The sequence below is a fragment of the Lepidochelys kempii genome, chromosome 27 (genome assembly GCF_965140285.1).
Source record: "Lepidochelys kempii isolate rLepKem1 chromosome 27, rLepKem1.hap1, whole genome shotgun sequence".
Classification (NCBI taxonomy): Eukaryota; Metazoa; Chordata; order Testudines; family Cheloniidae; genus Lepidochelys; species Lepidochelys kempii.
This window is the reverse complement of record NC_136406.1, coordinates 16,043,414-16,064,530: the sequence shown is the minus strand read 5'-3', so window position 1 is coordinate 16,064,530 and position 21,117 is coordinate 16,043,414. Positions and strand designations below refer to the sequence as shown.

General features: G+C 45.8%; 1 protein-coding gene across 3 annotated transcripts; it reads left to right on the top strand.

Annotated features, from left to right (window-relative positions):
• The first annotated feature begins 304 nt into the window (after window positions 1-304).
• On the top strand, window positions 305-20,088 carry CCR7 (C-C motif chemokine receptor 7). Of its 3 annotated transcripts, none has more exons than XM_073325765.2 (3): window positions 305-395; window positions 9,304-9,353; window positions 12,868-20,088. In XM_073325765.2, the coding sequence occupies exons 1-3, from the start codon at window positions 335-337 to the stop codon at window positions 13,933-13,935; spliced, it is 1,179 nt and encodes a 392-aa protein (XP_073181866.1). In that variant the 5' UTR covers window positions 305-334; the 3' UTR covers window positions 13,936-20,088. The 3 variants fall into 3 exon arrangements, with proteins under 3 accessions (XP_073181866.1, XP_073181869.1, XP_078706842.1); XM_073325768.2 differs by lacking the exon at window positions 305-395 and adding an exon at window positions 6,168-6,288; XM_078850716.1 differs by lacking the exons at window positions 305-395; window positions 9,304-9,353 and adding an exon at window positions 10,098-10,203.
• Window positions 20,089-21,117: the final 1,029 nt, after the last annotated feature.

Below are 21,117 nucleotides of genomic sequence, written 5' to 3'. Positions count from 1 at the left end.
GTGGATGAATTACAGGGAGGCGAAATAACGAAAGAATGACAAGCCCTCCCCGCTTAGATACAGTCACTCGCCTCATGCACCAGACTCTGCTGTTATTTACAGGTCTCTGTTTTGGGAAAGTGCCACTCGGCAATACTGCAGTGCACCAGAAAGCACTCTGTGGTTCCCAGGCTGGTATAGTGTGGCTGGCTCAGTGGGGTGGAGAGGAGGAGCATAATCAAAATCTCAGCAGCCTCCAAGCATGTCATGTGCTTCTTAGTGATAAGGGTATAAAAGCCAGAGTCCCCCGAACGGGGCCCTTGACAAATGCTGCTCTCTGACACCACACTGTCGTATGTGGTGCCTTCACCCACCCTGCGATTGTAACGCCAGCAGAAGGCAGACCATGGACAGTGGTGAGTGCATCTTCCCCATCCTTTGGGTATCCCCATATAGTCTTGTTCTCATCTGCGCTATTAGGGATGCTCCCCACGTCATTCCAAACGACGCTGAGAGGAAAGGACCCACCATGCATTACACTGAAATACTTTTTTTTTAAATTTCTATTTAAAATATTGTTTTTAAATTGTTTTAATTTTCCTCAATTTTCACATCTGAAAACAAACAGGGGAAACCATCTCTCTAACCAAATTTTTAAAACTACTTAATTTTCCTATTTTTAAATGACAAAGGGGACCCTTTCTCCTGAGTATCGTTGACCATAGTCTAGCGATTTGAGTAGGAGCAAGGATGTTTGGATTCTGTTCCTGGCTCTGCTACAGACTCCCTGTGCAGTCTTGAGCAAGTCACTTCCTTTCTCTCTGCCTTAATTTCCCTAGGTGTGAGGTGGGGATAATTTTATAATGCTTCCCTCTCTCAAAGGGAAAGCATTTTTAGGTCCTTGGATCCATGCAGAGTTGTTGCTTTGGATTCACTCAGTGTGGGACTGAATCTAGTTGGAGCTGTATTTCCATGGATTATTTCATCGTTAAGCATCAAAATGAGCAGCAGCAGGCACTGGCTCTGTCTGCTGTTGGAAATACAGCACCAGTGTTGTTCCTGGAGAACTTGCAGCTTGTTACTGTCAGCATTTAAGACTCTCCTTGAGTGTTTGATTATAGCTCAGGTCTGCTTTGCAAGAACGTGTTTCAGATTTCCCTTCAGTGGTTTTGTTGCATCCACAGGGTTAATCATAGGAAACTAGAGAGTAGTGGGTCAGAGATGTGGCTGAACAACTGGAGTGCAAATATTTTTATCCTTTCGACTCCAGGCTTTACTCAAGTAATTTCCTTCCTCCTAGTGCTTGCTTTTAAACATACTTCTTTTCACTTTCTTTAGTGCTCAAAATACTTGCAAAAAATCATTCCGGAATGAATGAAAGGGGCAAAGAAAGGTGGAGGGGTGGGGGAGAGAACACAACAGAGAACGCAGAATGGTAACAGCTTTGCCATCAGAAGAAAGCAGAAGGTCGAACCACTTTGCAAATGAATTAAGCAAAGTGGGATTGAAAGACACCTGATGATTTTCTGGGAATGAATGGATGGTCAATGCTATAATTAGGAGAGTGGTACAGATTCTGGGCAAGCTCTGCTCTGAGATACTGCCCACAGAAACCAAAGAGCACAGAAGCATAACAGCATCTGTAGATGGTTGGGCTTTGCTTTGAGCGAGGAGGTGGGTCCTGCTGCCCTATCTTCGTGCCATATTTTCAAGTCAAAGTCTGGAATGAGTAGGGAGTTAAAAGGCTTCCCTGTGCATTTAGGCCTCTGCCAGCACAGCAGCCTGGGGGACGTTATTAGGGCATTCCTCATGGTAGCATCTAAATGCTCCAGCTGAGATGAGTCCCATTGTGTGGGTGCTGTACATGCATATAAAGATAGTCCCTGCCCCTTAACTATTTCAGTGGGATCTTTGAGTTCCCTTATGCTCTTTGAAAATCCCACCCATTATAGGCAAGACAGAGAAAAGGTGGGTGCAAGGAAGTATTTTCCCCTTTTTAGAGATGGTGAAACTGAGGTGCAGAAAAATTAAGTGACTTTCCCAAGATCACACAGGGAAATGGTGGTGGAGCTGGGAAACGAACGCAGGTTTCCTATATCTCACTCCAGTCTTAACCACAAGACCATGCTTCCTCTCTAAGGAGTTTTTGAAACTCCAGCAGCAAGTGCCCACAGTGAACATGGATTGAGAATAATAAACGGGCAAACATAGGGCAAGGTATAGGGCAACTGTCACAGAACACGTGTGGCTCGAGTAGGGCCAGTGCCGTTCAGGGATAGAGACTCCTGAGCCTTGGCATGGCGGGGAAAGGAGGGAGGTGCAGAATGCCATTCCACTGAAATAAATATGGGGAGACAACAGGGAGGTCACCTTATTGTCCATGCCCTGTGGAAGCCTACAAGACATTAGATGATGCAGAAGAAACCCTAACCTGCAACATGTACTCACATTAAAAATCCCTGCTCAGCTGTGTAAAGACAGCAAGGTCCAGCTCAAGGGACTTAGGACCTAATCTAGCAAGACACTTCAACACATTGTTAACCTCACTACCAGCACAACAGGAGCCAGTGGGACTATGCCTATGCTAAAGTGCTTTTTCAGACTGGGGCTTAGGGATTATTACTGATACAGCACTTATGGCAGAAAACACGAGCTCTTCTTTTTTAGAATGAATTTTCTGCTAATCTGTTTATCTCTGCAGCCCGCTCCTTCGGTTCACAATTTCCGTGAGGGGGTGGGGAAAGAAATTTCTCCCTTCTGTCACAATGTGTTGCGAGTGCCTGAGATGAAAGACCCGGTTTTGCCCCATTGGTCTGTTTCGCTACTGAAATGAGGGAAGTAGGCCCTGATAGCAAGAGCTGAGTGACAGAAAGAGAGAGAGACTAAATATGCTAATGAATGCTGATGAACCATTCTTTCTCAGAAACAACTGGTTGTTTTCCTGAAGGTCACAGAGTTTGAAGAGTGTGAGGGGGGCGTCAGAAGCAGCTTCTGCCGTAGCAGACACACAGGCCAGGTCTACACTACAGACTTATATCGGTATAACTGCATGGCTCAAGAGTGTGAAAAATCCACACCCCTGAACGACGGGGTTATACCAACCTGGCAGCCTAGGGTTACCAATTTTGGTTGGACGTATTCCTGGAGGTTTCGTCACATGACATAATCTTTCATTAAAGATTATCTTTAATTCCTGGAGACTCCAGGACAACCCTGGAGGCTTGGCAACCCTAACCTGGCCCCTGGTGTAGACAGCATTGTGTCGACAGAAGCTCTCCCGTTGGTGTAGTCGTGTCTTTACTAAAGCACCTCAGCAGCACTGCACATGAAGACAAGAACACACACACTGCATTAGCCCAGAGGTATGTCTACACCCCACATGAACATACGATTGGTCGCACACAGTTATGCCTTCCCATGCCAGTTTTAATTTCGCTAGTGAGGACAACAGTAGTGTAGATGTGGTGGCATGGACTTCAGCATGTGACCGTTCCTGGGTATGTACCCCGAGTCCCCAATGGGTTTGAATTGGGATGGTTAACCCACACTGAATCCTGTGCTGGGACATTTTCACTGGTCTTGTTACCTGCACTAGCTAGATTAAATCTACAACGGTTATGCCCAGTCTCAGTGTGCTAACTTGCTGTGTAAATGTGCCCTTAGTCTAAATGTGGGTTTAGGTCCCTGACTTGGAAACTCAGGTTTTGTATGTCTGGCTAGTGCGAAAGGATCATTCACCTGTGGCCATAGCCCCAGAGCAGACTCTCCTCTGTAAGAGCCAGGCAGGTTTTCTGCTGAGTTTATTGGATCTGTTGTTGCTACTGTTCAAAGTCTTCTCCAGCCATCGTCTGAAAATCCAGTGGTGTGGCCAGCTCCCTGTTGCCCTGCACCTGGTGCAGCCATTTACAGTGCAAAATGGGTGTAAAACGACCATCTCTGGATGAGAGTTTAGCCCACCCCAATCTGAGTCATAGATTCTTAGAAGGTGAGGATGGAGCAGACCTGTTAGCTCAATTGTGGTTCATTGCACAAGAGTCTGGGTAGGATGGTTCTCTGGTCCATTCCGCAGGGCTGGGTCTGGTCTAGTTTTAAATACCCCAGTTGATGGGGTTTCTGCTACTTCGCTTGGGAGGCTGTTCCACAGCCAGATACATCCCATGGTCTGGAAGCATTTTCTTTGATGCTCACCCTAAAGTTTCCTGTTCCTAGTTCCATCTCTTTACTCCTGCGTAGGCTGTGCAGCTGAACACAAATGCCTCTTTTTTAACCTCTTGCTGCAGTATCTTCCCTGATCTAGTTTGAGATCTGTTCCCTTGTGCAATGGGACGATCCCGAGCACAATGCATACGCTGGGGGGAAAGAGCCAAAAGCACTCAGCGCAGGCCTATCTCCCTGCCCCTTGAAATTAATGGGCATCTTGCTGGTGACTTCATGGGAGCAGAGATGGGCCAATGCTGAGCATTTTCAAAAAAACCCTACCCTGTCTCCAGAAGGAGTGAGGAGCTCCCAGCTGGGACCCACCTCCTCACAGATAGGCTGGTAGGAACCTCAACAGGGAATCGCTCTTCCCTTATTGATCCAGGAGGAACCAGGCTGAGCCGGAAGTCTCTCCGTGCAGGGCTTCTGGAATGATGTGGTGCATTTGAAGGACAGAGTGGTTGAAAAGCACGTACAGAGAACAGCCAAAGGAGCTGGTGGGGGGCACTGGACCTCCTGTCTGAACTAGTTCCCTCCCCTGGATATTTTATTTTGTTTTATTTAGCATGGTTGCGAGTTCTGCTGTTACAGGGACTTTCAGGGAGGGAGTTTCTATTAGTATTTTGAGAGATGAAACTTTAGGAAAATACCCAGAACCAAGAACAGCCACAGGTAAAAAAAAAAAAATGTTCTAAACATGCCCATGAAACTCCAGAGTTCAAAGGGCCGTTTGGCTCATTTCCACTCCTCTCCTGCCAGCCACTTCATCTCTCCCCAGTGCTTTGGAAAGCTTGGTTCCCAGCAGTGGTGTTCGCAAGAGAGGGCAGTGGGCTTCCATGCCCACTACACTTAGAGTGGGACTCACTCAACAAGCTGGTGAGGGAAAGCCAGGTAGGAAGACGTTGTCTCCTTGGTCCTTTCTGGTTTGTCAACTGCCCCAGGGGGATTGTTTAAGCAGTTTTTCTTGGTATTGGAAGTCAAGTGACACTGAAAACTCCTAAAGAAAGCAAAACAGGGGTTCTTTAAAGGAAAGTTATGCAGATGAGCTATCCGAAAATGGTTAGTTGAGTCACTTTTGTTTTCAGTTCATTATCACTCTCCAAAGCAAAAAACCAGACCACTGTGGGGTTCTGATGTCACTCCTCAGAGGTTAAAGTGTGGGCAGATCTGGTCAGCGGTTGGATGAAAGATGCAGTGCCCTCTCAATTACTGAATTCCCGCCACAGCCTGGTGCTAGGAGGCTCCATGCTGCTGGAGCTGTGGTCTTGGAGGAGATTAAGAAAAGACAAAGGCCTCACTTATCACTAAAGATCCCACGGGGCTTCTGGGAAGAGTTGGGGTGTTAGCCTCCGTGTCCCCTCCAAAGCCAGGTAACTGGCTTCTGCCTCACTAAATTCCACCAGCTGTTTCAACTGATTGTGGGCACCCTCCATGTTTCCTGCCCCATACGCTGTGCTGTAGCTCCAAGTGTGGGGTAGCAGCTCTCAAGGGTGAGCAAAGCCGTTCTTGCTGCCAGTTTTGAGGTGGGAGGGGGTGTTATACTCCACCCTTGGATGCATCTGGTCCTGGCCACTGTCAGGGATCGGATACTGGACTGAATGAACTACTAGTCTGATCCATCCTGGTCGCTCTTCTGGTTCTACTTGTCTTCACTGGTCATGTGCAGCTTTCCCTGATACCCCATGTAGTTTGGTCAAAGAAACAGATGGAGACCAAAGTGTCTCTGCTTCTGTGTTATGTCTAATGCTGTAGCATCTAGGACCCTCCAGATGGGGATTGTCCTGGATCCTGTATAAACCAATAGAGGGAGGGTGGGTGCGTGTACAGGATATAATTATATCAGATGGTTGATTACAGAAGCTGGCAGGTGACCCACAGCTAGATGCTGCAGAGGAAGGTGAAGAACTCCTCTAAGGTCACTGCCCATCTGACCTGGGGGGGGGAAATTCCTTCCCAACCCCACATATGGTGATCCGCTACCTCCTGAGCATGGGAGCACCAACCAGCCAGCCAACCCCAAGAGAGAGAAAGCTCAGTGCCACCTCGGAGCCCTCGCCCTCCCTGCCAATGTCCCATCTCCAGCCAAGGCCCAGACTTCTGAGAAACTTTGTGGTAAGCTCACAGAAGGCTCTGGGAGAAAGAGAAGCATGACTTTCTCATCGCTCTATGGGAAGATTAGGCCTCTTTTGTTCTCTCTACAACACCTTTGCTGATCATCACCCAATACTGAGTTAACCGTTTATCTGAATAATGCCACTCCGGCCTAGGACCTACAGATGGCAGTGTGGCAACAGACTCGTGAACTAATGGATATCAATCCTCCCAGTGCATAGGAGTAACTGCACAAGAGCTTCCTAGAGCTGAGCCCCGGGCAGGCACAAACTGGCATTGCAAAGGCACTTGAGAAACAACAGCCAGCAATCCCACAAAGAATAGAGCTGAACACAGAACAGGATGGTAACAACAGTGGGAGTGAATGAATGATTCAAACTCAGTAATGAATGGGTTTAAAGATACAAAGGCAGCATGGCCTATGGGAAGAAACAAAGGGCTGTGAACCAACGGTTCATCACTGGCTCTGCCAGCGACTTGCTAAGTGACCTTGGGCAAATCACTTGACTTTAGCATGTCTCAATTTCCGTATTGGTAAGATGGGGTCTGTTTCTCATTACTTGGATGATCCCTGCAAAAAGCAGTGTGAAGCAAGTGCTAAATATTACTAGGGGGTTGCAGACATCCTAGCAAACAAACCCACTTGCTCCTAAGAGAGATGCGGGAAGGGCCCAGTCATACCAAGATATGTCTACACAGCCTACTCTGAAGCCTAGGTAGGGAGTTGGGCTTCAGAGCCAAAGCCGCAACTCCACAGCACTGTCTACACAGTAGAGCACTAGCAGGAGACCCTGGGCAGGGGCTCTGTCAACATAGGCTGGGAGGCTCGCTGCCGCGGGCTGTGTAAATATACCCCAAGAGACCACGTATCTTCCAAGGTGAGATGCTTCCACAGCTCCCCTCAGAGCCAGAGGGAACTGAGGGCTTTCATGCCTTGCAGGATCGACGTCTAACCTAGGTAGCTGATGACTGGAGGCTGAGGTAAGAAACCGGAGTCCGTTTTAAACAGCGGAAAGCAAAATGCTTTCACTGGCCTCTGCGCCTTCATTAACCACAGAGGAAGAGCTGCTTGTCTGCGATTGCTCCAGCACGTCACTCCTGGCTCTGAATTTACTTTTTTTCCTTCCCCATCTTCAGCAGGCAGCACCTCTGGGTTCAAAGCAGAAGTTGGCTCTGACACTTAGAAAAGTATAATAAATTTCAGCCCACTTAAATCAAATGTATCCTGTAGGTGATCTCAGTTCCTTGCTCTGTAGTCTTCTGTCAGGGCACAGCTGGGCCAAATTTATCACAGACACAGCCATACTTTTTTTTATTCACATTAAGTAAGCTTTAGCCCAACAATTAAGAGGCGTGTATGAGCTACGTGTGGCTGGTTGCTGATTGTCCTCGCCCCCTGCAAGAGGGATAGCCTTTTTGTAAAGAAATAACTAAAAATAAACCAGACAATGTGATAAACCAAGCACAAGTTAACTACAAGTCTTTTAACTTCATTCTTTACGCCTAGGATGCAGGACACCTGATTTCTATTTCTTGCTTTTATCCTAACTTGCTGTGTGACTTGGGGTTTGTCACCTAAGCCAGGGGTGGGCAAACTATTTGGCCCCAAGGCCACACTGGGGTTGCACAACTGTACGGAGGGCCAGGTAGGGAAGGCTGTGTCTCCCCAAACAGCCTGGCCCCTGCCCCCTATCCTCCCTTTCCACTCCCCCCAGCCCCTCCCCACTCCCTGACTGCCCTGACCCCTATCCACACCTCTGCCCCCTGAGACTTCCATGCCTATCCGAGCCCCCCTGTTCCCATCCCCTGACCACCACCCCCCGAACCTCCGCCCCATCCAACCGCCCCCTGTCCCCTAACTGCCCCCCCCGGGGACTCCCTGCCCCTTATCAAATTCCCCCTCTCCCTGCCCCCCTACCGAGCAGCAGGAGCTTGCAGCCCCACCACCCGGACGGAGCCAGTCATGTTGCCACGCTGCCTGGCAGGAGCAGCAGGCCAGAGCACTGGCAGCATGACAAGCTGAGGCTGGGGGGGGGGGGGGGGGGACAGCAGGGGAGGGGTTGGTAGCCTCCCTGGCCAGGAGCTCAGGGGTTGGGCAGGACAGTCCCGTGGGCTGGATGTGGCCTGCAGGGCATAGTTTGCCCACCTCTGACTAAGGCAAGAAACTCAAAGGTCCTTAGGCGCCTCTCACTGATTTCAGTGGGAATTAGAGACATAAAGACCTTTTAGGATCTGGACCTTAACTTCTCTTTTATGCCCCAGTTTATCCATCTGTACAAGGCTTAATAAGGTTTGTCAAATGCTTTGGGATTCATGGATGAGAGACGCTACAGCTGTGCAATGTATCATGTTAAAACTTGGAAACCATTTTCAAACTTTATTTCTAGGACAAATGTACATTACCTGGGTACCCCTCTTAATTTTCTAACCATCAGAGGAGTGAAGTTTTAGAACAGCCTTCCAAGGGAAGCAGTGGGGGCAAAAGACCTATCTGGCTTTAAGATTAAACTCGATAAGTTTATGGAGAAGATGGTATGATGGGATAACATGATTTTGGCAATTAATTGATCTTTAAATATTCATGGTAAATAGGCCCAATCGCCTGTGATGGGATAGATGGGGTGGGATCTGAGTTACCCAGGAAAGAATTCTCTGTAGTATCTGGCTGCTGAATCTTGCCCATATGCTCAGGGTTCAGCTGATCACCATATTTGGGGTCGGGAAGGAATTTTTCTCCAGGGCAGATTGGCAGAAGCCCTGGAGGTTTTTCGCCTTCCTCTGTAGCACGAGGCACGGGTCACTTGCTGGAGGATTCTCTGCTCCTTGAAGTCTTTAAACCATGATTTGAGGACTTCAATAGCTCAGACATAGGTGAGAGGTTTATCGCAGGAGTGGGTGGGTGAGATTCTGTGGCCCGCATTGTGCAGGAGGTCAGACTAGATGATCATAATGGTCTCTTCTGACCTTAATATCTATGAATCGTAATCACTAATATTGTGCTTCCTCCTTCTCTAGGTAAACAGGTGAAGGTGACAGTTGTTTTGAGTCTTCCCTTCATTTTTCAGGTAAGAGATTAAAAACAAAAAAGGGACTTGGTTGAAATCTAGCTGCGTTCCTGTACTGAATGGAGAGCTGAAGGTATGGATAACTTTGATAGACAAAGCAGCAGCAAAAGTGATTCTGATAGAAACTACTTTTCATATTCGAATCCTAAAGGGTTTTCAGGTGGCCACCTAGACCAAAGTGGGGAGAATTCACAGAACAACTATCTGAATTATTACCCGTCCAGAGCCAGTGAGATCTGAGGAAAGAAAGAAAAAGAACTAAAGATAATGAATGTAATACAAACTGAGCATTAAGGCTGGGATTTCCAGAAGGGCTTCCATACCGACAGCCTTGCTCCCATTTCAGCACCTAAACAAATGGCCAGGTTTCCCACCTGTTGGGTGCTGACCTCTTTGGAAAAATCTGGTCATAGTGACCTGATACTGCAGCCTTTGATCATGTGAGAAAGGCCGTCAGGATTGGGACCTGATCGGTTCATACTGCAGGAGGAAAGGAGTACTTGTGGCACCTTAGAGACTAACCAATTTATTTGAGCATGAGCTTTTGTGAGCTACAGCTCACTTCATCAGATGCATGCCGTGGAAACTGCAGCAGACTTTATATAAGTTTCTCATCTGCCATGAACTCCTCCTTCATTCTCTTCCTCCAATTCAGAGTAAAACTAGAGCTGGAAAAAGGAAACACGTCAAAGAATCTAGCTTTACTGAACTGTCCGTTCTGACCTGCTAGTGAACTCTGGGCCAGAAGCACCTTACTTACTCTAGGACCAGCTGTACTCTAGGACTGCTACATCTTTGGGAGTGTTCCTCACCCCCCCACAGGCTCAGACTCTGCAAGGAAGGTTTTGCGGTGGGTTTCTTTCCCCTTTCACTTCAGGTGGCAGGGGTTCAGATACATGCAGGATGTGGTAAAAGCCAAGCCTGGCTGCCACGAAGAGCATGCAAAGATTCGCAGAGATAAGACAGGTAGACGCCACCCAGAGGGGAAGCCTTTCATCTTTGCACAGAGCAGAGAGGAAGGGAGGGTAGTGGGACAGAGAACAGCAGGGTGCAGACATCACAAGCTCATGCTGCTCTTTAGGCCGCTCTAGTCTGGCAAATTGAGAGAGAAGCAGTAGCAACGAAACTTGAGTCAAGCAGCAGGAGACTCTGATAAAGTGACACTCGTTTCCTGGCAGCTTCACTCACTGGATTTTGTCTGGGCTGTAGTGACCCTCTTATTGTTTTATTACAGAAAGTCACTGAGGTGGGGGGGCCCAGTCATAGCCTATCCCCCAGGAGCCCTGTCCACAACCACACCAAAGTCCTTCGTTTCTGCTACTTCACAGGCTTACTCGAAACAGGGAGAGCAAGGGTAGCAGTTGTTTTATGCAAGTTCTCTGGCTCGTGTTACACAATGACAGTGCACCCATCCAGCCTTGGGGTCTAGGAGAGCCAGAAAGCATCTAAGGAGAACTGGGCTTGCAAAGCTGTTCCAGCATTGCCTACTCTCACCATTCTATCATGAATCGCATGCCACGTGGTGGTTTTTCTTAGCGCCCCGGCCCCGGCATCATGGAATTATGTGAGCATTTCAGCTTTTGTTTTCAAAAAGCCAATGTTTGTAATCCTCCTGGCTGACAAGGAAACCTTGAAAATGTGACCCTTAAAGGCTCCAGAAATCAAATAGGAACCTTCCATTTGAAGGAAAAAAAAAATACGCCCATTTCATGACTTTAGGGGGACCCGACTCAATCTTTGAATACTTGTGATTGGCAATACCACCATGTCCACATTCCATATCCGTGACGTGACTGTGGTACATTCAGATGTTGTTTTGTAATTCAGTCGCTGTGCATGCCAGCATTTCTACAATACACTCCATTTTAGTGGGATGACTGGGGGGCTAGTGAAATTTGGTCCCAGCAGAGCAAGGAGTCTAGGAGTTCAAAGCGCTCCTGCACACAGATTAAATTTAAAAAAAAAACACACACCAACATTTTAATATACCATAGGCTGAAGCTTTAAAACCCCTGAGCGCAACACTTGAAACAAGGAGCCTCTTTAAGGAATGAGCTCTGGGCAGTGCCAGCCTGACCCTCTCATCCTGAATATCTATAAGGAATCCAACTCCCTCTTCAGCATCCAGCTGCTTTCTTGGTCAAGGGAAGCTTTGGCCAGCTTCTCTGGACTAATGCCACCCCTCAGGTCTTTTAGCAAATTCACCCAGTGCCAGCAGGACTTCTGTTCACGAGGGCAACATTCCCCTTGGTGCAGAGGCTACACTGATATTAGCAACTGACTGCCTTCAAAGGATGTGGGTGAAAATGCGCATCTGCAACTGATTCAGGCCTCTCAGCTCTGGCCCATGGGGCTGGAAGCCTCACAGGATCACTTTCTCTCTTGCAGTAATTAGCTGCTTCTCCCTACAGAGGTGCCTGTTGATGAAGTATTATGCCAACCAAAGTTTGAATTGCTCAAATTAAGGTTCAGTTCTGTTTGGCCTTTAGGGACCTGTCAAGGTCTGTTCTAATTTTATCCAAAATTCTATCCTTTGGGGGAGTCGCTGAAGAACCTGCAGGACACTATGAGAACAGCGATGTTGATGTTTCCCGGCTAGGCTTACTTGGGTTGTTATATTCCATTTACAGGGCCTATTGCATACGTTTCCTACCCTGACGTGTTCCTGTGTGTTTCATGACACCACTGCTCTGTTTCGCCCCAGAAGCATAGAGGCCTTTGAACCTTTTGGGGAGTCTTAGTGATGAAACTGCTAAACGAGAGTGATTTCTTGCTTTACCTCCTGCAATCACTCTCGTTTAGCAGTTTCATCACTAAGAATCCCCCAAAAGTTCAAAAACCATTATATAATTTTAATTGTATATATTTATGGTTGTGCCTAGAAGACCCCATCCTGGATCATGGCCACATGTATAAAAGCCAGCTATTATTAAATGGCACCGCTCTGTCTATTCCATGCCATTTGTTATACGCAGAGTTATCCCAAGGGTGAATATTCAAGGAGGAAAGGCAGAAAATTCCTTGTGACCAGAGTTGGTCAGGAAATGTTTTTGTTCCCACAAAATAGTCTAAACGAAGAGGAAGTCATTTTTGTCAAGTTTTTTTTTTCTTTTTTAAAAGCCTTCATTCAAAATTGAAAAATTTTCAGTTTTTTGAAACCTGAAAAATTTCAGCCAATAAGTATGAATTTTTTTTCCCGAGGTTTCTGGTTTTTCTACGAAAACATGAAAAATTTTAGTTAAACTCCAGCATTTCCTATAGAATTTCAATTTTTCATCCCCCCCCCCCCCCCCCAAAAAAAAAAAAATTATGAAAAGCTCTGACCAGCTAAGCTCATGATGCTTGCCAGGGAAAGGCTTGGAAGTGATCTGGGATTTCTCCGCTTTGGAGGCTTGGCGGTTTTACTCACTTTACGTTCCCAGTTCAGGCCTCGCTCCTGCAATGAGTTATTTACCAGGGATCTACCTCATTGCAGGGTAAGGCCTTGAGCACACTTGTTTCCTTTCCCTTCTAGTTGTGCACAGGCAACAATGTCACGGACTACTATGACTCCAACGTCACTGTCGATTACAACATGTTCGAGAGTCTCTGTGAGAAGGCGGAGGTCCGGAGCTTCCGCGCTGCATTCCTCCCAGCTATGTACTCATTCATCTGCTTTGTTGGGCTCCTGGGTAATGGGCTAGTGATGCTGACCTACATCTACTTCAAGAGGCTCAAGACGATGACCGACATATACCTGCTGAACCTGGCTTTAGCGGACATCCTCTTCCTATTGACACTCCCCTTCTGGGCCACGAGTGCAGCCAAGTACTGGCTTTTTGGGGAGTTTGCCTGCAAAGCCGTCTACTGCATCTGTAAGATGAGCTTCTTCAGCGGGATGCTGCTGCTCCTGGCCATCAGCATTGACAGGTACTTCTCCATCGTCCAGGCCGCCTCCGCCCACCGTCTCCGCTCCCGCATGATCTTCATCAGCAAGATCACGTGCTTCTCCATCTGGATCCTGGCCTTTGTCCTCTCCATCCCAGAACTGGTCCACAGTGGAGTGAACTCATCCGAGACCCCCCGCTGCTCCATCATTGCCACCACCGACTTGCACAAGTTCGACACCGGCATCAAAGTGTCCCAGATGGTCTTTGGCTTCCTAGTACCCCTGTTGGTCATGTCCTTCTGCTACTTTGTCATCGTCAAGACCTTGCTCCAGGCCCGTAACTTTGAGAAGAACAAGGCCATCAAGGTCATCATCGCTGTGGTGATAGTCTTCATCGTCTTCCAGCTGCCTTACAATGGCGTCATGTTGGCCAAGACCATCTCAGCTTTCAACAATACTGACAGCCAGTGCGAGAAGAGTAAGCAGCTGGATGTGGCAGACGACGTGACCTACACTCTGGCCTGCTTCCGCTGCTGCCTCAACCCCTTCCTCTATGCCTTCATTGGCGTCAAATTCCGCAATGACCTCTTCAAGCTTCTCAAGGAGCTGGGTTGCCTGAGCCAGGAGCGGCTCTGGCAGCTGTCGTCCTGCAGGGAGACCAGCCGGTTCTCCATTGCTATGGAGACAGAGACAACTACCACTTTCTCACCATGAGGTGTGTTCTGTGCCTGCTTTGACCGGGCCAAGGTTGGTGTATTCCTACATCTTGCAGCTATCTTGAATTACTGATTTGAGCAGGTCCAACCTCACCTTGTCCAGAGAGCTGTATCCGTGCAGAACAAAAACTGTTAACTTCCCCACATTTCAGGAGATCCAGGTAGGTATACAGTACTCCATGTTGGAGAGACTCGGCTAAGGCTACAACAGAGTACTAAACTGGGGAGCAATTAGACCTCGTGTTAATTGTTCTATTTCCCCTCAAATCCATTTGGGCATCATTCCTCCTTGCTCCAATATAAAAACTTTTTCTTATTTGTGTTACAGCTGAGCTCTCTGGAGCACCACCTTGCTTTGAATGCCACATTTAACAAGACTGCATTTTGCTCTTTCTTACGCACACAAACTTTGTAGCAACGAGCAAGCTAGTAAGACAGAAAGGGACCAAGCCGTGCCTCAAACTCCAAGCTCAGCACAAAACATGGTATAAGCTAGCATTGACTTCTGATTCTTGATTAGGCTTCAGTTGCTGGAATGAATCAGTATCTCTAGCATCAAGAAAAGGAGGACATGTGGCACCTTAGACTTTGAATGCATCCGATGAAGTGAGCTATAGCTCATGAAAGCTCATGCTCAAATAAATTTGTTAGGCTCTAAGGTGCCACAAGTACTCCTTTTCTCTTTGCGAATACAGACTAACACGGCTGTTACTCTGAAACATGCAACTCCCAGTTCCCTTCTCCCCACTCCAAAAGTCAGATTTGCATAATTAACCCTAAAACTACAGATTTTTAAAATGCATAAGTTTGAGAACAGTCAATGTTAATGCAAAATCTCGAAAGTTTGCCGGGGGGAAACAATGGCTTTCAATTCACTTTGCTTGTGCTGAGATTTTGGGTTTCACCTGTAAAGTTCCATATAGTTTAAGGCTTGTGCGTCATTGGAGGCAGCTTCTTCGTTATGGCAGTAAATTAAGCTAAACTGCACCGCGGCCACTTCAGTACTGAATGAGAGGGTTTGTCTACAAGGGGAGACTCCAGATAAATAATCCAAATTAACTAATGGTGTGAATTTAAAGTGGATTAGTTAAACCACATTAAACCCCTATGTGGACACTTCCGAATTAAAATAGCCTTAATTTGATTTGATTTAATTCGTTAATGAACTTTAACTAATGTGCTTTAAATTCACACCTTTAGTTAATTTGGATTTACTTTCCTGAGCGTCCCTGCATAGATAAGCCCTCGGTGTTTGTAAACTACCAGTTGAAAATATCTGGGGCACTACTGCCTGATCCTGAAAATGGGGCCAGAGTACTCTGGCCCCAATCTAACATGATACTTAAGCATATACTTAATTTTAAGCACCCGGACAGTCCCCAGCCCCTGCCACCCCAACAAAGTCAAATAGAATTACTCACATGCCTGACTTTAAGCACATGTGTAATAAGCATTTTGCTGGACTGGGCCAAAGTGCTTAGCAGGAATGAGTCCAGGGCCCCTATAGCTATATAATATATATTTCTCAGTGGAGGGCTCTCATCTGGAATTTGTTTCTGCCCTTGATTTGACCGCTTATGTATGCCAAGCTTTGGAGCCTGTCATAAAGGCTGCTCAGGCTTTTCATGAGATGGGAGGCAGGTTTTCCTCACGGAGGAGCGTTCTTTATTCTCACTTTACTGACCTCAGTTTAATAGAGGAACATGTGGATGCGAGTTCGCCACCCAACCTCTCTTTTCCCTAGAAGAAGCGGTAATTGGTGCCTTTTGATAAAGCAAGGGAAATTTTAAAAAATAAACCTCCATAAACTCCTGAAAGTGCATCTTATATTCACACAGTCAGTGCTATTAACGGTGCTCTTTGTTACAGTTTGATTCGCAAGTGGCAGCCAGCCATGTGGCCGCGGCAGATAAGCAATAGATTACTGTCATGTAAACTAAGACATGGAAAAGAAGCCCAGAGTGTCATGCCAGTTGGTGCATTTAGTGGAAGCCTGAAGGACTCAAACCTGTGGAGGGACATCCTGGGAATTGCTGTCATGGGATGACTGAATGGCACTGGAGTAGGAGTCTCTGTAATTCAGTCTGCCATGGCAGCTGTTCTGACTACAGAGATGTAATCATTAAAGCACACAGAGAGACAGGTCTCCCTTGAACCAGTTACCGAGGGCAAAAGATCCTGGCATTACCCCAGCATCTGTGGGAGGGGCCGTTGTACAACATCCGAGTGACACAGAAGGAAGCTCCTAACTCCCATCCTCTTGGCACACTAAACCCAAATTCTGCCCTCCCTGGCAAGAAGCCAAACAGCCTCTAGCTGATCCTTCTTGCACCCTGCTACACAATAGTTCACTATAAAAATAACCCTCTTGAAAGCTTTTGATCGGGGGCAAGAGATTTCAGTAAAGGATACACTGCCTTAAAGGAGAAAACAAATTCTGCTCTGCACAGTTGATGTATTTAGGATTACAAACAATCAAATAGGATTGTGTAGTGTTTCATGGTGCCCATGTCTCTTGCCTAATGAGTGCTGCTTTCTTAGTAGCCCTAAGTAATAGGGGCTGTGAACTGACACACTGGATATTTAGTTTTTTTTGGTTTGATCCTGCCCTCCTTATTCAGGAAAGCTACCAATCATCTCTCAATGTGTTTGCCAGAGCAAGGAATAAGTCTAATACAGGGTCTTATTTTGGTGCATCAATAGGATTGACTTGTACTGTATATTCAGATAAAGTTGCTATACGTAGAATAAGAGAGGTGAATTTGTACATGAATGTATTCTGTAAGGCTGTACTGCCTAGAAACAGGGTTTGTCTATACAAACAATTCATTTATGGGAACCTGGGGTGTGAATCTTCCCTGCACTAATCTGTTGTGGACTAATTTGTTCAAGTACACACTGCAGATTTGCATTAACAGTTTTGTTAATGTGCTTTGATCTAATCCTCTTTGAAATGGGACTAGATCAAAGCACATTAACAAACGGTTAACGTGAACTACCAAGGCCTACGCCAACAGTCAGTCTGTGGCAGACAAGTGCTGGGTAGAGTCCCGCTACGGCTTTCTGAGAACCATTTGTGGAGACAAGCCCTAAGTTTTTTCTGGCCTAAACATGTTCAAACGAATTCATTTTTCATTTAAAAAAACTGTCACCAAGAAAATGCAATTGTAATTTTATCAAGTCTTATAACAACAACAACATACGAATGGCCATATGGGGTCAAACCAATGGTCCATCTGGCCCAGTAGGCTGTCTTCCACCAGTGCCAGAGGGAGTGAATAGAACAGAGCAACTGAGTGATCCATCCTTTGTCATCCAGTCCCAGCTTCTAGCAGTTGGAGGTCTACGGACACCCAGAGCCTGGGGTTGCGTCCCTGACCATCTTGGCAAATAGCCACTGCTGGATCTACCCTCCATGAATTTCTCATTCTTTTTTGAGCCCAGTTATATTTTGGCTGTCACAACATTCCCTGAAATGAGTTCCGCAGGTTGACTGTGCATTCTGTGAAGAAATACTTCCTCTTCTTTGCTTGAAACCTACATCCTATTAATTTGATTGTGTTAAATGAAGGGGTAAATAACACTTCCCTATTCACTGTCTCCACACCATGCATGATTTTATAGACCTCTGTCATCTCCCCTCGTAGTCATCTCTTTTCCATGCTGATTAGGCCAGTCTTTTTAATCTCTCTGCCTAGGAAAGCCATTCCGTACCCATATCCATTTTGTTGCCCTTTGTACTTTTTCCAATTCTAATATATGTTTTTTGAGATGGGGCAATCAGAACTGCACGTAGTATTCATGTTGTGGGCATACCAGGGTTTATACAGTGGCATTATATTTTCTGTCTTATCTATCCTTTTCCTAATGGTTCCAAACATTGTTTGCTTTTTTGACTGCCATTGCATGCTGAGTAGATGTTTTCAGAGAACTAGCCATGATGACTCCAAGATCTTGCTCTTGAGTGGTAACAGCTAATTTAGATCCCATCATTGTGTATCTATGGTTGGGATTATGTTTTCCAATGTGCATTACCTTGCATTTATCAACACTGAATTTCCATCTGCCATTTTCTTGCCCAGTTGTCCAGTTTTGTGAGATCCCTTTGTAGCTCTTCACATCAGCTTTAGACTTAACTAACTTCAGTAATTTTGTATCATCTGCAAACTTTGCCACCTGTTTACCCCTTTATGAATGTATGTTGAACAGCACTGGTCCCAGTACAGATCCTTGTGGGACCCCACTATCTACCTCTTTCCATTGTGAAAACTGACCCTTTATTCCTACTGTTTGCTTCCTGTCTTTTAACCAGTTATTCTACGACTCCTTACTTTGCTTAAGAGCCTTTAGTGAGGGACCTTGTCAGAAGGCTTTCTGAAAGTCCAACTACCCTGTATCCACTCGATTGCCCTTGTCCACATGTTTGTGAACACCCTCAAAGAATTCTAGTAGATTGGTGAGGGAGGATTTTCCTTTATAAAAGCCATGTTGATTCTCAATCCTCATTCCATCCTCTGAAATGAGGACATACTTCAAGCCCTTATGGCATCAGTGCCTACATGAGACAGATTATTAAAGGAATATTAGCAGAATGCTGGGTAAAGTTACACACAAATTATGTAAATACAGAAGAGCCAGATACTTAAACATTTGGCCCAAGATCTTTTGCAAGTGGTGGGCCTAAAGTTAGGCTCTAAGTCCACATTAGGCATTTGGCAAGTCAGGCCACGTGTCTAAGAGTGCTGAGCACTTCAGCTCTCATAAAGCGGAGTACAAAATCTCGATAATACAGGGCTCTTCAATCTACCAGACAAAGGTCTGATAAGATTCAATAGCTGGAAGTTGAAGCTAGACAAATTTAGACTGGAACTAAGCTGTACATTTTTGAGAGAGAGAAATTAACCACTGGATCAACTCACCAAGGGCTGTGGTGGATTCTCCATCATTGGAAATTTTTACATCAAGATTGGATTTTTCTTCTAAAAGATCTGCTCTATTTCAAGAGGAATTAATGCAGGTGAGTCCTGTGGCCTCTGTCACACTAGGTCAGGGGTTCTCCAACTTCACTGCACTGCGACCCCCTTCTGACAACAAAAATGACTACATGACCCCAGGATGGAGGATTGAAGCCGAGCTCACCTGAGCCCTGTCGCCCCAGGTGAGAGGGCCAAAGACCAAGGGTTTCAGTCCCAGGCAGGGAGCCTGTAACCTGAGCCCCACTGCCCAGGGCTGAAGCAGTCAGGCTTCAGCTTCAACCCCAGGTGGTGAGGCTCGGGCTTTGGCCCCAGCAAGTCGAAGACAGCCCTGGTGACCCCATTAAAATAGGGTCATGACCCAGTTTGGGATCCTGACCCACAGTTTGAGAACCACTGCACTAGGTGATCAAAGAGGCCCCTTCTGACTCGAGACTCGAAGAACCAAATGTATCTTCCATAGGAGACACTGTTGATCTCAATGTACCTAGTTACTCAAAAACAAAAACACAAAAGCAGGCCACTTATTTAGATGTCTAATATTGACTCAGGAGCCTAACTTTAGGGGCCCAATAGAATCACAGCAGTGTCAGGTTGGAAAGGACCTCAAGAATCCTCGAGTTCATTCCCTGCACTGGGGCAGTCTTAAGTCTACCTACCCATCCCATCCCTGACAGACCTTTTTTTCTAACCTGTTCTGAACCACATTTTAAACTGAAAACAGACTGTCAAGATGAGTTTTTGCCAGTGATGCAAAAAGTAACATTACCGTTAACTAAAAACACACCTTGTTTTTTCCCTCCACCGGTATATTTTCCATGACGTGGAGCTTCTACTGATCATAAAGGTTAATGTTCGATCCTTCTAGTCCTCTAGAGAGATGTTTTGTTGGTTTGTTTCCTTTGCCCAGCCTAGCTTCACATCAATATTACTCTATAGAAAAAGGTGTGTAAAATATCCTTAATTGGGAATTTATCTGGAGATCTTATTTTCCTTCACCTATAGGTGATAAATACAGTAAAATAACTTACCGGTGTATTTTAAAACAATGGTGTTTATTCTTATTCTAACCCATTTGCCTCAATGCTGCTCAGTTACTGTGTAAATCTGATGCCTTTTTTTATTACTGCATATGTAAGAGGGTATTTTGTACTGTTAACAATTTTATCTTTAATAAAACAAATTCAGTAACGAGGAGGTCTTATTTTTTGGTCACTTTGTGGAAGTTGTTCACATGATGAGATGACGACAGCATTGCTCCTGGCTGGAATTCACCTTTATTTTTGTTAGTTTCTAGGAATCCTGTATTTAAAAAAATTATCAGACCAGTTGTCCAGCTATTTTAGTCTCCTATCTCTGACTTTGGCCAGTGCCAGAGGAAGGTACAAAACAAAAACAGAACAAAAACACCCCATGATGGACAGTTATCCCACAATCTATACACAGAGGAAAATTATTCCTAACCTCCAAGGTTGGCTTATTACCTAAAGCATGAGGGTTGATATCCATTATAAAAATTGTCTTATAACTTAACTATGGCAGTTTTATCCTGGGATATTTTTAACCCTTAACCACATCAACAATCCTGTAGCGACATGACAGTTAAATCAGAAGGAGTTACTGCTGTTGTAAAATGAAATTGGCCTGTGACGTGGATGGGATCAATCAAAAACAACAAACAAACAGAAAGATGCTTCTCAGTCCATCAGCCTTCATTATTTTACAAGTGAAAATAACCTAAGACATTTAAAAAGACCAACCACATCTTATAAAGTATTCAGTTACATACACACCTCAGTAAAAAAGATGATCTAACCAACACAGTCTAAAAAACTCAAAGGGCCCTGAACAAAACTAGGCTTAAAGATTTTTTTCTTTAAAATCGCCTTTTTGTAATTTGCATCCCATTAACTAACATTTTAACCATGAATTAAGGTGCTTAACTGACTACGGGCATGCAGCGCTATCCAGAACTGAACATGAAGTGTTTTGCAAGCATGCTGTGCACTTGCAAAGTCTGGGCTGGATTCTGATCTCTGATGCAAAGGGACCGCATCAGCAGAGAATCCCTAGGACCTGCTGGCAGACACACAGCAGCAGCATTTGTCATTTTTCAGGACACAGAGTGATGATTGACAGGCATGAGGCAGCAGGCTCTGGCCCGCTCTCAAAGGGCACACACTTGTCCCCTCTGCAAAGAGCCATTT